At 35.3% G+C, this 14,450-nt stretch overlaps 1 protein-coding gene across 1 annotated transcript in view; it reads left to right on the top strand.

Annotated features, from left to right (window-relative positions):
• The window catches only part of PKHD1L1 (PKHD1 like 1), a 162,324-nt gene that overhangs the window by 39,547 nt on the left and 108,327 nt on the right, over positions 1–14,450 (top strand). Inside the window, exons 18-23 of the mRNA XM_055284802.1 lie at positions 129–286; positions 1,923–2,036; positions 4,311–4,460; positions 5,461–5,585; positions 11,121–11,284; positions 12,544–12,716. Of these exons, the coding sequence (XP_055140777.1) occupies positions 129–286; positions 1,923–2,036; positions 4,311–4,460; positions 5,461–5,585; positions 11,121–11,284; positions 12,544–12,716 (884 nt within the window). The remainder of the gene's footprint in view (positions 1–128; positions 287–1,922; positions 2,037–4,310; positions 4,461–5,460; positions 5,586–11,120; positions 11,285–12,543; positions 12,717–14,450) is intronic.

The raw sequence follows: 14,450 nt of genomic DNA on the forward strand, positions 1-14,450 counted from the left end.
CTTTTGTGATAATGAAACCAATTTGGCTACATTTAAGTGTCTATTTAATATATATAACTATATATAGTTATATATATAGGCATTTTATTAGTTAACTTCTACAAATTCTCTTTGGCACTTAATTTCAGGAGACTTTGATCTGCTTCGTTATGAAGTAGTTGAAGGGAATAATGTCACACTGGATATTACAGAACAAACCAAAGGAAAACCCAACTTGGAGACATTCACACTGAACTGGGATGGGATCGCTTCTAAGCCGCTCACTCCATGGTCATCAGAGGCTGAAGTACGCTGTAGGAATGTTTCTATCACGCATTTTCCCTGCACCCTCTCACATCATTTATGGGCCATTTGTAGACAGATGGGAAAGAGACATTACTTCAAAAAAAATCACTGCAAATTATTTATCACCTGATCAACTCATCACAATTTACATACTGTGGACACTTTTATCTGAAAGGAGACTAAGAGTCAACCTAGTGCAGCCACCCCTTTTTCCAGACAAGGCATATCTCAAAGGTTCCAAAGCCTTGCCCTGCCTATGTGTAGAAGCTTTGAGTCCCTCTATGCACACTGGAGTTGTTCTTCACTCAAAATCCAATTTGTTATCCTGTAAAATCAGAAATTCCTTGAGAGATGTAGTGCAATAAAAGCTTAGCTATAAAGTTTTGGTTAGTTTAAATATCCTATTATTTTATTGATGTATTTTTATACTTCAGAGAGAAATTTTAAGGCTTCAGCAGAGACCTTAAGAAATATGGTACCCAAATCCTAATTCGGCAAATTTTAAGACTTTACCCAACAAAAAAGTGGAGCATCCTTTCAAAGAGGAGAGACATTTAAACAGAACACCATGTAAACGTCAACCTTTTATAAAGAGCACTTTAAGGAGGAGTAATACATTCTTCTATTTGGCGTGATAGGTTGGAGCCTACCCATAGTGAGGAGAAAAGGGAGAAAATATTGCAAAGACAAGAGAAGGAAAGGGAAGTTCTTAGGTCTGTGCCAACAGGGCCTAATGTATCTCCATAGGGGGCAGCCGTTCATAAAGAAAGAATGCTTGTGAGTTACAACATTTTGACAACTATCTGGACAATGAATTTAAGTTAATATTTGTTTGTGGGTTAAAGAGTGTATATTGTCTCAAGCCCTTAATTCTAAGCGACAATTATTTCTGTGCTTTGCTGGAGAAATTGATTTGGAAATTATAGGAGATTTGTGAATATGTACTAATTTTTGCATAATCTGCAATAATTTATTTTTTTAAATAATTATAAATACAAGCTTACAGTATATGCATGTAATCTTTTTTTTTTTTTTTTCAAGACGGAGTCTTGCTCTGTTACCAGGCTGGAATGCAGTGGTGTGATCTCCACTCACTGCAACCCTCCACCTCCCGGGTTCAAGCGATTCTCCTGCCTCAGCCTCCTGAGGAGCTGGGACTACAGGCGTGTGCCACGTGCCCAGCTAATTTTTATATTTTTAAAAGAGACAGGGTCTCACCATGTTGGCCAGAATCCATTGGAGTGTATAGTTTTTTTTTTTTCCAGTTAATTTTAAGTTAGTTGGAAAAATTATTTATTTTGAATCTATCTAATTGGGTACTAATTAATTTAGGTTTGCTTCATTGCTCTCTTTAAAAAGCTACTAAACAAATATGTCTGCCTTATAACTAAGTATGCTATTATTAGCCAATTGTATGTAACTATTGTTATTCTATAATAAAAGTCTTGAAAACTCATTAGACACTAAAATTATCACACTAACTTAAAATTATTTAGAAAATTAACTCATAATCATGACTAAAATATGGGAATTATGAAAATGTCCTATTAAAACTAATTAGTAGAATCAGTAGTAGGATTACTAGTGTTCTAACATTTCATGAACAGAAGTTACTAATGTTTATATTGTTAATTTAGTTTCAGAGAGCAGTGGAAGAAATGGTTAGCACTAAGTGTCCACCACAAATTGCAAATTTTGAAGAAGGATTTGTTGTGAAATACTTCAGAGACTATGAAACTGATTTTAATCTGGTATGAAATATTTAATGAATTGTGAAACTGACCTAATAAGAATTTATATAATGGTTTGAAATTTTATAATTTCTCTTTTGAAGTAGCAGTAATAACTTTGTCATTCACAGACAAATTGCAAAAATGACTTTGTTATACATTTATTGTAAGGGCTGTTGGTAAGTGTTAGTGCCTTCTATGATTTGTTTGTTAAAAAATTTTTACTACTCATGAATTTTCTTGCTAGAAAGTAGGAAAGCTCATCAAAGGTAAGATTTGCCGTGTTTTTGTTTATTTTGTGTATAGGCCATTGTTGCGTTGCTATAAATAAATACCTAAGACTGGGTAATTTAGAAAGAGAAGAGGTTTAATTGGCTCACAGTTCTGTAGGCTGTATGGGAAGCACGATGCTGGCATCTGCTCGACATCTTGGAAGGCCTTGGGAAACTCTCAATCATGTTGAAGGCAAAGGGGAAACAGTCATGTCACTTGGCTTGGTGAAGAGCAAGAGAAGAGAGTGGGGCAGTGCCACACACTTTTAAACAACCAGACCTTGTGAAAACTCACTCACTACCATGAGAACAGCACTGACGGGATGGTGCTAAGCCATTCATGAGAAATCCGCCCTCATGATCAAATCACCTACCAACAGGCCCCACCTCAAACTTTGGGGATTACAATTCAACATGCGATTTGGTAGGGACACAGATCCAAATCATGTCATTTTGTTGGTGTTTTCTTTTTTCTTTCTTTTTTATTTTATTTATTTATTTTTATTTTTGGGATGGAGTCTCGCTCTGTCTCCAGGCTGGAGTGCAGTGGCACGATCTCAGCTCACTGCAACCTCCACCACCCAAGTTCAAGCAATTTTCCTGCCTCAGTCTCCTGAGTAGCTGGGACTACAGGCTCGTGCCACAATGCCCGGCTAATTTTTGTATTTTTAGTAGAGACGGGGTTTCACAATGTTGGCCAGGATGGTCTCGATCTCTTGACCTTGTGATCTGCACGTCTCGGCCTCCCAAAGTGCTGGGATTACAGACGTGAGCCACCACACCCGGCCTTGGTTTGTGTTTTCTTAACATGGATGCACAGTATATCCTTTCTCCTCATTGACTTCAGAGATTATAATTTATGGTGGGGCATTATATGTTTTTATGTATTATGTAGTTTTATATAATTGCTTCTCGGCATAACACTGGTTAATTAGTACACGGCCCAGTCATTATTTCTTTCTTAATGAGATATTTTCTTTAATATAGAGTAAAGGAAGAAAATTGAATATGTGCTTTCTAATTCTCATTTTCAAGACTCCAGGAAGCCAGCTATTTGCTATTTCCAAGTGAAAACTGTAAGAATAAGAAATGTATACTCTAGTTATTTAATTCAGATTAATACCCTGGATATGAATATAAATCCTTAAAAATATCTCTCATGATACTTTTCATGAGCAGATTAGTGAGAAAAATATCTTTCCATTCAATAGATGACCCTTTCAGCTTCATTTAATAAACATATGTGTATTTATGTTCTATTTTGAACGTAGTAGTAGCAGCCATGAGGATGGCACATGTAATTTACCTCCTACTCCTTTCCTACTTCATCTCTCATCACCACCCTCACGTGCATTTCCATGCTGCACCTAACCTTACAGTTTGCATTCCCAGCACCATGCTCTCTCACACCTCTGCTTTTTTGCACATATTTTGGCCTCTCTCTGAAGCCCCTACTTTCTTTTTACCATTTGCACAGTGCCTTTGACACCTTTTTTCCATTCCAGCAACTGCTATTTATCTTGAAAGACTTAACTCATTTGTCACTTCCCCTGAGTCATCTTTCTTGATGCTTTTATGTGAGTTAGATGCCTCCCTTGAGACTTAGTATGATAATCATTGGCTTCTTTGTCTTAGACGGGTGGCCTCTATCTACAGGGATGGGGTTCTTTACCACTTGAATCCTGAAGATTAAACAGCAAACACGCAAACAAGCAGAAACCTGACACACAGTAAACACTGCATAAACACTCATGGAAAGAATGAATAAATACTCGTAAAGAGCTCATAATGTAAGGAAAAAAAGTCGAACTTGGGAACTAGTCAAATACTGGTATAAGGGATTATATAATTATGGATCCGAATGAGAGCTTTAGATTTCAGACAAGGAAGAAAACATCTCAAGTTAAAGTAATCGGGGAAACAATGGGATCTGGGTTGAACCTTGAATGGTTTGGGTGCATGCACTGGGGGAAAAACAGAAGAATAAATCATGTTTTCATATGAAATATTATTGTTTCGGTAGGAACATATTAACAGAGGGCAGAAGACAGCTGAAACTGATGCTTACTGTGGTCGTTATTCCCTGAAAAACCCAGCTGTTCTTTTTGACTCAGCAGATGTTAAACCAAACAGACGACCATATGGAGATATTTTATTGTTTCCTTATAATCAGGTAAGCTCAACAAAATGATATGCTAATTGAATCTGGAAAATACCTTGGTAATAAAATTTCATGAAATTTTAAGACAAGGAAAAATGCTTGCCATATGAATAGTATGTCATATTGTAACAGGCACTATAGTGTAAATTCTGGGTGCTTGTGGTTTCCTCTTCTGAGGATTCTCAAAATAATAAATATATACTATATATATGTATATAGTACCATTATCATGTATTATATTTCTCTTTTAATTTCAGAAAAAATTATTTGCACACAAGTTTAAATACTAAAATAATTAAAACTGTATAAGCTTCATCATTTTTCTTCATTAATTAAGAAGAAAGAAAAATGGCTAACCGTCATAGGACGATCTTGGGTATCCAGTCAGGGAAAAGTGAAACAAAATTAGGAGCAGAGGAGATGGCAGTTTTAGTGAGGGTATTTAACACTGTTAATCATAAATTCACACTTTCTTTTATTTTAAAATTCTCAAATTGTGGCACCTATCCTAAAATTCAAAGTTCTTAATACATTTGGCATGCTTAAGGACTTGGGGACCATTAAAATTGGTATTTAATTACTATTTTACAATGACATTCATCTTTATCTCTAAATGTTCAATGATATTTACGTCCCATTTAATCTGCCTGAATGTTTACCTCTCTTCTTTTCTATGTGCATTGGACTTTTAAATTTACTGAGTAGCTTAGAGTTAGTACACAACTCATCTCTACAGAGAGTGAATTGTTTCCAGTTTTAAAGGAAAATACACCTAAAAAAAGTATAGAGAATTATCATTAATTGTAAGGTCACCTCAACGTCACTTCATCTGTAAAATCTTTCCCAATTCTTCTGCAGCTAACTGGCTGAAATTAATCATTTCTCTGTGTTCTGGTACATTTTATTTAGAAAATGCTCAATAAATATTTATTGACTTTGAATTTATTTGAATAATTACAAAACAATGTAATGGTAATATTTTGTTGCCAATGTTTTTCATATTTTTATGTAGTTATGTTTAGCATACAAGGGATTCCTGGCAAATTATATTGGTCTAAAATTCCAGTACCAAGACAATAGCAAGATTACTAGAAGCACTGATACACAATTTACATACAACTTTGCTTATGGAAACAAGTAAGTTACGCTATGAATTTGAAAATTACGTTATACCATGGTATATAAACTACAAAGATAAGACAAATCCATTTCTTGGGGTGTTGTGTTTTTGTTTTGGTCTGTTTGGGGAGATGAGGGCAAATCATGTGCGCAATGGATGTAAATGGCAGTTTTCCTATTCTACACGTGTACATCCAACAGAAATAGTCATGTTTTAAAGAAATCTATAGATTATGAAAATAACAACTGGTCATGACATAATCACCTATAACCATAAAAATACAAAACAGTGGTAAACTTTAGAATTTAAATTATATATTACTAAATCTAATAATGCTCCTAGTTATGCTGGAAGGTAGAAAGAGACAGGCTTATCACAATATAGTCATTATAGTTTGATCACTGAAAAAAAAGGAAGTAGACAGATTTTGAAGTAATGCTTGCTGTGCCAAAAGTTAGGCACAAAGAAATGCAAATAGAGAAACATAAAGGAAGAAACAAAATGGACCTAGAGAAGGCTATTTAATGACTACAACTGTCATGCCTTTAAACACAATTTAGTTCTATATAATTAGTTTCGGAGTTTTATTAATTTTTATATCTTCTGAAATTTATGTCAGTTGTGACTGCATTTTCATACACAGTACATACAAAAATTTCATTTACAATATTTCATTTACAATAGAAGCAATAGTGAGGACATACACAGAGACACACCTTTCTATTTTATAAAGTACTCCCCATAAATTGTTGTTGGTTATTAAAGTATAATTTACATAAAGTAAAATTCACTCTTTTTAAGTGCACAGTTCAGTGAGTTTTAATATGTGTATACAGTCATGTAACCATCACTCCACTGAAGACAGAACATTTTTTCTCTACAATTTTAGAAGTTTTTCTTTCATATAAAGCTTTTCTCATAAAAATAACCACGGTGGGATCTACATATCTTGAAAAGATTTTTTTTTTGCTTTTTTATCTGTTATAGCTACATCACAAGCTTTATTTTATATAGGTCTATACAGTTTATATGCTACTTTAATACATGCCATGTAAGTTTCCATCATTTTATAAGATATGGAGAGCATTATTCTATTATAATAAGATATGGAAAGCACTATTTTCTTCCCATCATAGAATAGAACTCTGTGACTCAGAACTGCCATGTGTGGAACAAGCGTGAGGGAGAACCAGCGTCTCCTCTTGACACCCAGACAGAGGGAGTGAGAAAATGATCCAAAGTTGGAAATAGAACCAAATGTTGACCATAAACAAAACAAAGACAAGAATTGAAAACAGGCAAGATGTTAATGGAGAGTAGAATAGTTAGATGGGAAGAAAGGGCAGTCTTGATGGAGGAATAAGTTTCTTGATGCAAAAGCTGCTGCTCAAATCTGCAATTTCAATTGTCCTGTTTTCTACATCATCCCAACATTATTATTATTATTATTATTATTATTATTATTATTGAGACAGGGTCTGATTCTGTCACCCTGGCTGGAGTGCTGTGGGATCATCACAGCTCACTGCAGCCTTCACCTTCTGGGCTCAAGTGATCTTCCCACCCCAGCCTCCCCGCTGCAAGTAGCTGGGACTGCAGATGTGCGTCACCACGCCCAGCTAATTTTTTTGTTTTTGTGGAGATTGGGTCTTGCTATGTTGCCACAGCTGGTCTTGAACTCCTAGGCTCAAGCAATCCTCCTGCCTAGGCCTCCCTCCCAAAGTGCTGGGATTATAAGCATGAGACACCCTGCTTGGCCCCCAACACTATTTTCAAAATGCATCAGCCAGTTCCCAATTCATAAGTTTAGAAATTCATATACTCTAAAAATTGTTGACATATGTTGGACTGGAAAGGAAACCTTGTTTGTTAAAGGTTTTGAAAACTATATTTTAGAGGACAAGAAGTGTGAAGTGAGAGACAGCCAGGGTGTAGACCTGGAGGTGCTCCAGCAAAGCTAGGTCCCCGGACTCTATCAGGAGGAAATCAGTTGTGTTCACTGGGACAGTAGCAGAAAGGTGACAAAAGATGGGACTAGGCAGGTGGGTGGGAGCATATCAGAGTTATCCTTCCTGTGGAACTGGAATGATCTTATGTTAAAAAAGGGAGGGGGCTGGGCAACATGGCAAAACCCCATCTCTACAAAAAATACAAAAATTAGCTGGGCACGGTGATGCACACCTGTGGTCCCAAGTACTCAGGAGGCTGAAGTGGAGGATTGCTTGAGCCCAGGAGATCCAGGCTGCAGTGAGCCAAGATTGCGCCACTGCACTCCAGCCTGGGTGACAGAATGAGACCTTGTCTTAAAGAAAAAGGGTGTGTGTGTGTGTGTGTGTGTGTGTGTGTGTGTGTGTGTAGGAAGTCATAGTCTTCCGTTTTTAATAGAAAACATCGACATCATTTTTGAAGTATATATCTCTGGCATCAGATCCTGAGCATATGGACCTAATTCTCCTCAAATACTCTGATCAATCAATGGATAAAGTGAGGGCAACTGTAGACCAAGTTTAAATACAATGTCAGTATCTCTTTAGTCATGAGGTAGGCATCCGGAGTCCAACAGGTGTTTGTCAGAGGGAAAATCTTTAATAAGGGCATTAAGCTTTTCAAAGAATTTTTTAGGAAACACAAAAGTCCTGCTTCATATATTCCTTAGGTTCTTGAAATAAGCATTAAAAAGATAATGATTGATGTCTTGTCCTAAGTATAATATCTACATGTTTCCATAGAATGTAAAGAAAGAGAAATTCTTGTTTACACAAAGTTCATTAGATACTGAAGTGTGGTAGAACTTGAAGTGGACTTCAAAGAAGAGAGAGAGAAAAATGCCTGAAATCTATACATATTGTGGATGGTGTTTGCACAGAACCATATGATTTTAATAATTAACAATATCAATTTTAACAATATTAATTCTTCCAATCCATGAACACTGGATATATTTCCATTTGTGTGTGCTGAGAGAGATATATTAGTATTGAAAAACATGTTGTGTCCCCCAGTGCACAAATATATGCCTTTGAGGCCATTACGTAGTTGAACCCAATGTATAAAATGGGACTGAAGCTAGCTCCTGGAATGAATTAAATGAGTGGAGCGAATGCTGCCATTCCACAGAAGAATTATTGACTCAAAAGAGGACATCCTTTGTTGGCAGTCACACAGGCAGATGCAATGCCAGGAGTCGAGCCAGCCCTGCCTCTGTTAGGTGGCAAGGAGCAGAAAAGTCCATAAACAGAATGCTTATATACCACTGCTTCATGCCCAATTTGCTATAGTCCATCTTTATGAAGCAGAAATCCTTCTCAAAGGGACATCTGAAGGTACATTTTCAGAATGATTGATTGAATTGAACAGTGAAATAACAATTTTACTTTTAATGCCCATCGCCTTTATGCTATGCACTCCTCCACTGCCACAGGATTTTGGAACATTTTATGGATCCTTGTTTTTCTGTATCAATCAAGTCATCACTTACTGTATCATTAAATAGGTCTCTCCTTTTAGCCCATAATTTGGGATGGCTGAGGGGAGGTGGGGATGGTTAATGGGTACAAAAAAATAGCTAGAAAGAATGATAAGACCTAGTATTTGATAGCACAACAGGGTGGTTAAAGTCAATAATAATTTAATAGTACATTTAAAAACAATTAAAGTATAATTTGTTTATAACACAAAGGATTAAAGGCTTGAGGGGATGGATACCCCATTTTACATGATATGATTATTATGCATTGCATGACTGTACCAAAACATCTCATGTACCCCACAAATGTAGACACCTAATATGTGACCACAAAAAATAAAACTAAAAATTTTTAAAAAATTAAAAAACTTATCTGCTGTGCAGTAATTTCAAGATGCATTACATTTGCTGGAGTTCATGGATTTTCTTTACCCTAAATGTTACAAGACCTTTAAACAAGAATATCATGATTGTTAAAAATAACAGGGTTCCCTTGATATTACCAGTCAAGATGAGATACATTTATCTGCTTCTAACAGGTATTTCTTTTTTTCTTTTGAGATGAAGTCTCACTCTGTTGCCAAGGTTGGAGTGCAGTGGCGTGATCTCAGCTCACTGCAACCTCCACCTCCCAGGTTCAAGCAATTCTCCTGCCTCAGCCTCCTGAGTCGCTGGGATTACAGGTGCTCACCACCCTGCCCAGCTATTTTTTTTGTATTTTTAGTTAGAGACGGGGTTTCACCACGTTAGTCAGGCTGGTCTCGAACTCCTGACCTTGTGATCCACCCACCTCTGCCTCCCAAAGCGCTGGGATTACAGGCGTGAGCCACCGCATCTGACCTCTAACAAATAATTCTAGATCTGCTTTAATATAGGTCAGACAGTCCACCTAGATCAAGTAGATGTATTAGTATTTGTCGTTTTCATTACACTGTTAGTGTTAAAAGTGCCATTTCCCACCCCCCAAAATTGTTCTACAACCTTCCAAAAAGTGGTTTGTAGTTGTAAATCAAGTTTTAAAATCTAAAAACAGGTTGCCTTTCTCCTCAAAACTGGAATTATTTAATCACAAAGGCACAGTGTGCAGTTCAGTTTTGATATCATTTGCAGTCTCCTTTTCCCTTATAAAAGGTCCTGTTCAGTATGCCAAATTTTCTAAGTTGTGGTTTTTAAAATTTTAGAATTGTATAATTAGTTGTACAATTCTACGTCGAGGCCCTAAGTACTTTTTTTTTTAATTTAAAGAGCACTTTAACTTAATGTCGTTTGCATACAATTTTCTAAAACTGGTATATGTAGTCTAATCTTTGATGAGCTAGAGGTGGATCCCTTGATGAGTTTATGAACCCTGAAGAAAATGGGATTATACAGTACTCAAACAAACTAGTCAGTTAATAACTACAGTGGTAGCTGATGAAAGATTATTGTTAAACTATATTTAATTATTTGAATGGAAATATTTATATATGTGTTACGAACTCTTATAGCTTTAATGCTTAACTGTAATTTATGGGATTCCAATGCAGTTACAATTTAATGGAAAATCTGAATCTGAGTTATACATTTAAAAGGTACTGTGCAACCATTTATATCTACAAATAACACCCTTCTAGCACTTAGAACAATGGACAATGCTACTCCAGGGAACTTTCCTGGAAGTGTTATCAAGTTCCAGTTTTGCTTCTTAGCAGCGGACTGAACTTACTGTTCTATGCCTGGTATTGTTCACTAAAATTGTTGACTCCATTCTTGTGTCTTGTTTTGTTAATGTGCTCTACACCAATGCCTGTGCTTCTTAGTTTCCTTACTTGTTGTTACACAATGTTATTTTACATTCCTATGGCTACTGCCAAGGCTACAAATAAAAGAAAGCTATATTTGTATACAACGCTAAATCTTTTACTGCTAATGTAAGTTTCTGCCTGCTGTGCCTTGTTATGGCTGCTTTTCTGTGCTAATAAAGCTCCCTTGATGGTCTTCTTGTGGGAAAAAATATTTTACTCTATAAAATTTTAATGCTTTTTAAAGTATATTTGCTTAAACATTACCACTGATCTATACAACAAATTAATCTACCATATTTCAGCTGGACTTACACTTGCATAGACCTTCTGGATCTCATAAGAACGAAATACACTGGGACAAATGTTTCTCTTCAAAGGATTAGTTTACATAGAGCATCGGAATCACAGTCCTTCTATGTGGATGTAGTGTACATTGGACACACATCTACAATCTCAACATTGGATGGTATGTTGTATCATTTTATCTCTATTGTAATCTAAATATAGTAAAATCTTACCATGGAAATTATTTTTACATTCTGTAGTATGGATAGAAACATTAATCTCTAAATATTAATGAGTCATTCTTTCACCTCAATAATATTATGATTTTATTTTGTAATGAATAGTGCAAGGTGATTATTCCAAGGATAAATGAATCCTTAATGAAAACTTTCTCACAATAGCAAGAATTTGCTTTATACTCCAGGATTTTGTTTATGGATAAATATACTATGTCAAACATTTTCATTTTGGTTTGTTTTATTTTTGAGAAACCAACTACCATGAGAGATCTATTCCCAAAATGCAACTATGGACATTGACATCTGTCTACTAAGATTGACTTGAAACTTTCCATAGACTTAAGAGTGATAATTAGTAATACTACACATGAAACCTTCATTTCAATAGTGTTAGCACTGTGTTTCTAGTCATGTTAATAGACATGACATTTATTAGATGTAATAATAATAAAAATTAAACTCTATGATCTTTTAAAAAATTAACCTAACTCCAAACAGTCACCTTAAAAGTGACTTTTCCCATTTTTGAGAGGAACATTAGAATCCTTTTCTTTGGAACTGCTTTCAAGTGCAAGGTGGTGAGTTAACTGATTTTTTAAAAAAATGTAAATGTTACTACTTCATTGTCACTCCTTTTGAATCTGCTGTCACCAGACCTACATTATGATTGGTAGAACATGTATAAGACAGACGGATTGTGCTGGGATAAACGTTGTCGTTCATTAAACGATATTCACTTAGCAACTACTATGTGTCAGGCATTGTGTCAAGTACTAAGAAAAGAGCAATGAAGAAGACAATCTTTGTCCTGCCCTCATGAAGCACACATCCTAGTGAGCATCACATTTGGGGGACCTAGAACAGAACAAAGCTAACTAACCACAGAAGGCTGGAGGAAACCCAGGGATTGGTAGCTTTCAAATATTTGGTCTTTACTTGATAGGGTTCATATGTCAAAAGCCATAAAGCTTTATAATATAAAAGTGAAAGTTTAGCAAGCTTCATAAACTACTTGCCTTCACGTCTTCTAATACTTGATTTTAAATACTTTATTCCATGACAATGTCGATATTATTTGATAATTTTATTTTTAGCAACAGAAGCAATGCAATTTTATCTCCTTTCTATTAGGTTGACTTTTACATGACAAAAACCACAATTACTTTTACACCAACCTAATATTTTTATTTATATTCTTTAGAAATGCCCAAGAGAAGACTTCCTGCATTAGCAAATAAAGGAATATTCTTAGAGCACTTTCAGGTGAATCAGACCAAAACAAATGGGCCAACTATGACAAATCAATATTCTGTGACTATGACTTCATATAATTGCAGTTACAATATACCCATGATGGCTGTGAGCTTTGGGCAGGTAAGCCTAGGATTTTGCATTACTTTTTATGTAGTGAATTTTATTTTTAATTTTTTTAAATAACCAACATACAGATGGAATATTTTCACAGGAAAAGACAACTAACTATTCTAAGGTTATATGAAGATTTGGAGTATGAAAATTGACTTTAAGTATTAAAAAATTGTTACAGAAATATGTCTATGGGAAGGAAAACAGGGAGAAATAGCCTTAAAAAACAAAGTCATATTTAAGCAGAGTTTTCTCTGTGGACTTAAAAGAAAAAGTCATGGTCTCTTCCAATAAAGATCCTTAAACAGATATTATTGAAAGAAAAGTTGAGATTCTGTATTATGCTTTTAAATTGTTTTCTGTTATAAACACCGTTTATTTTTGTTTGTATGAAAATTTATACAAAGGAAGACAGAAGTGGTTTTTCATAATTCCAGAAGGACCTGAACAATTTTTTGTACATTTATAAGGTTAATATTAAATATTACAAATATAATGAAACATTAAAAAATTAAATTTTTATAAAATGATTCAATGAGTTAATATAATTTCCTACCACAAACCAAAAACAAGTATAATAAGCTCAAGATTAAAGATGAAATAATCATTAACCATTGTAATTGGATTAGACCCTCACAGAAGACTTTTTGCAAAGTAAACAATTTTATGATTAAAATTACTGAAAAATTATAAAAACTCCAAAAAAATTGCCTTTATCCCATCCTGGCCCAATGTTTTACTCTTAATATCTTCAAGATTAGCATCTTACAAATGCTTTTCAGTGCTTTACTCTTAGCTCTATTAGAAAATATAGTAACTGGCCGGGCGCGGTGGCTCACGCCTGTAATACCAGCACTTTGGGAGGACGAGGCAGGCGGATCACGAGGTCAGGAGATCGAGACCATCCTGGCTAACACGGTGAGACCCTGTCTCCACTAAAAAATACAAAAAAATTAGCCGGGTGTGGTGGCGGGCGCCAGTAGTCCCAGCTACTGTGGAGGCTGAGGCAGGAGAATGACGTGAACCCAGGAGGCGGAGCTTGCAGTGAGCGGAGATCTTGCCACTGCACTCCAGCCTGGGTGACAGAGCGAGACTCCGTCTCAAAAAATAAAAATAAAAAATAAAAAATAAAAAAAAAGGTAATAACTAATTCAGGGCTCTGTATTCTCAATGCATCTGTATCAAAATTTCCCATTTTTCAAGATTTCCTCAATAAACTAATTGGTAATTGTAACCTCTATCTTTATTTATCAAAGGTTACATTGAAGAATACAGGACTTAGACTTTTGTGACCTTTTAAAAAAATTCAGGTGACAGGTACATGTAATAATATGCACACATGTTAAATGTATAGATCAATAAATTGTTTTAAGAACTTTGACATAATTGTAGATTCACATGCAGTTGTAAGAAATAACACAGAACTATTTTTACATCCTTTACCCATTTTCCCCCAATGATAATTTTTTGTATAATATAGCATAATATCATAAGGAATTTGACATGATAAAATCCACTGACCTTATTCAGATTTTTCCAGGTTTGTGTGTGTGTGCGTGTTTGTGTAGTTCTTAAACAATTTTATCACAGGTGTAGATTCATCTGACCACTATCAGAACAGTTCTATTACGAGCATCTCTCGTGCTACCTTTTTGCAGCCATGCTGTCACAGCCACCTCCCTCGTTCCCTTCCTCCTGCACTCACTTATATATGGCAACCACAAATTCATTCTCTCAATAATT

Source organism: Symphalangus syndactylus, chromosome 7, assembly GCF_028878055.3.
Source record: "Symphalangus syndactylus isolate Jambi chromosome 7, NHGRI_mSymSyn1-v2.1_pri, whole genome shotgun sequence".
NCBI classification, from domain to species: Eukaryota; Metazoa; Chordata; class Mammalia; order Primates; family Hylobatidae; genus Symphalangus; species Symphalangus syndactylus.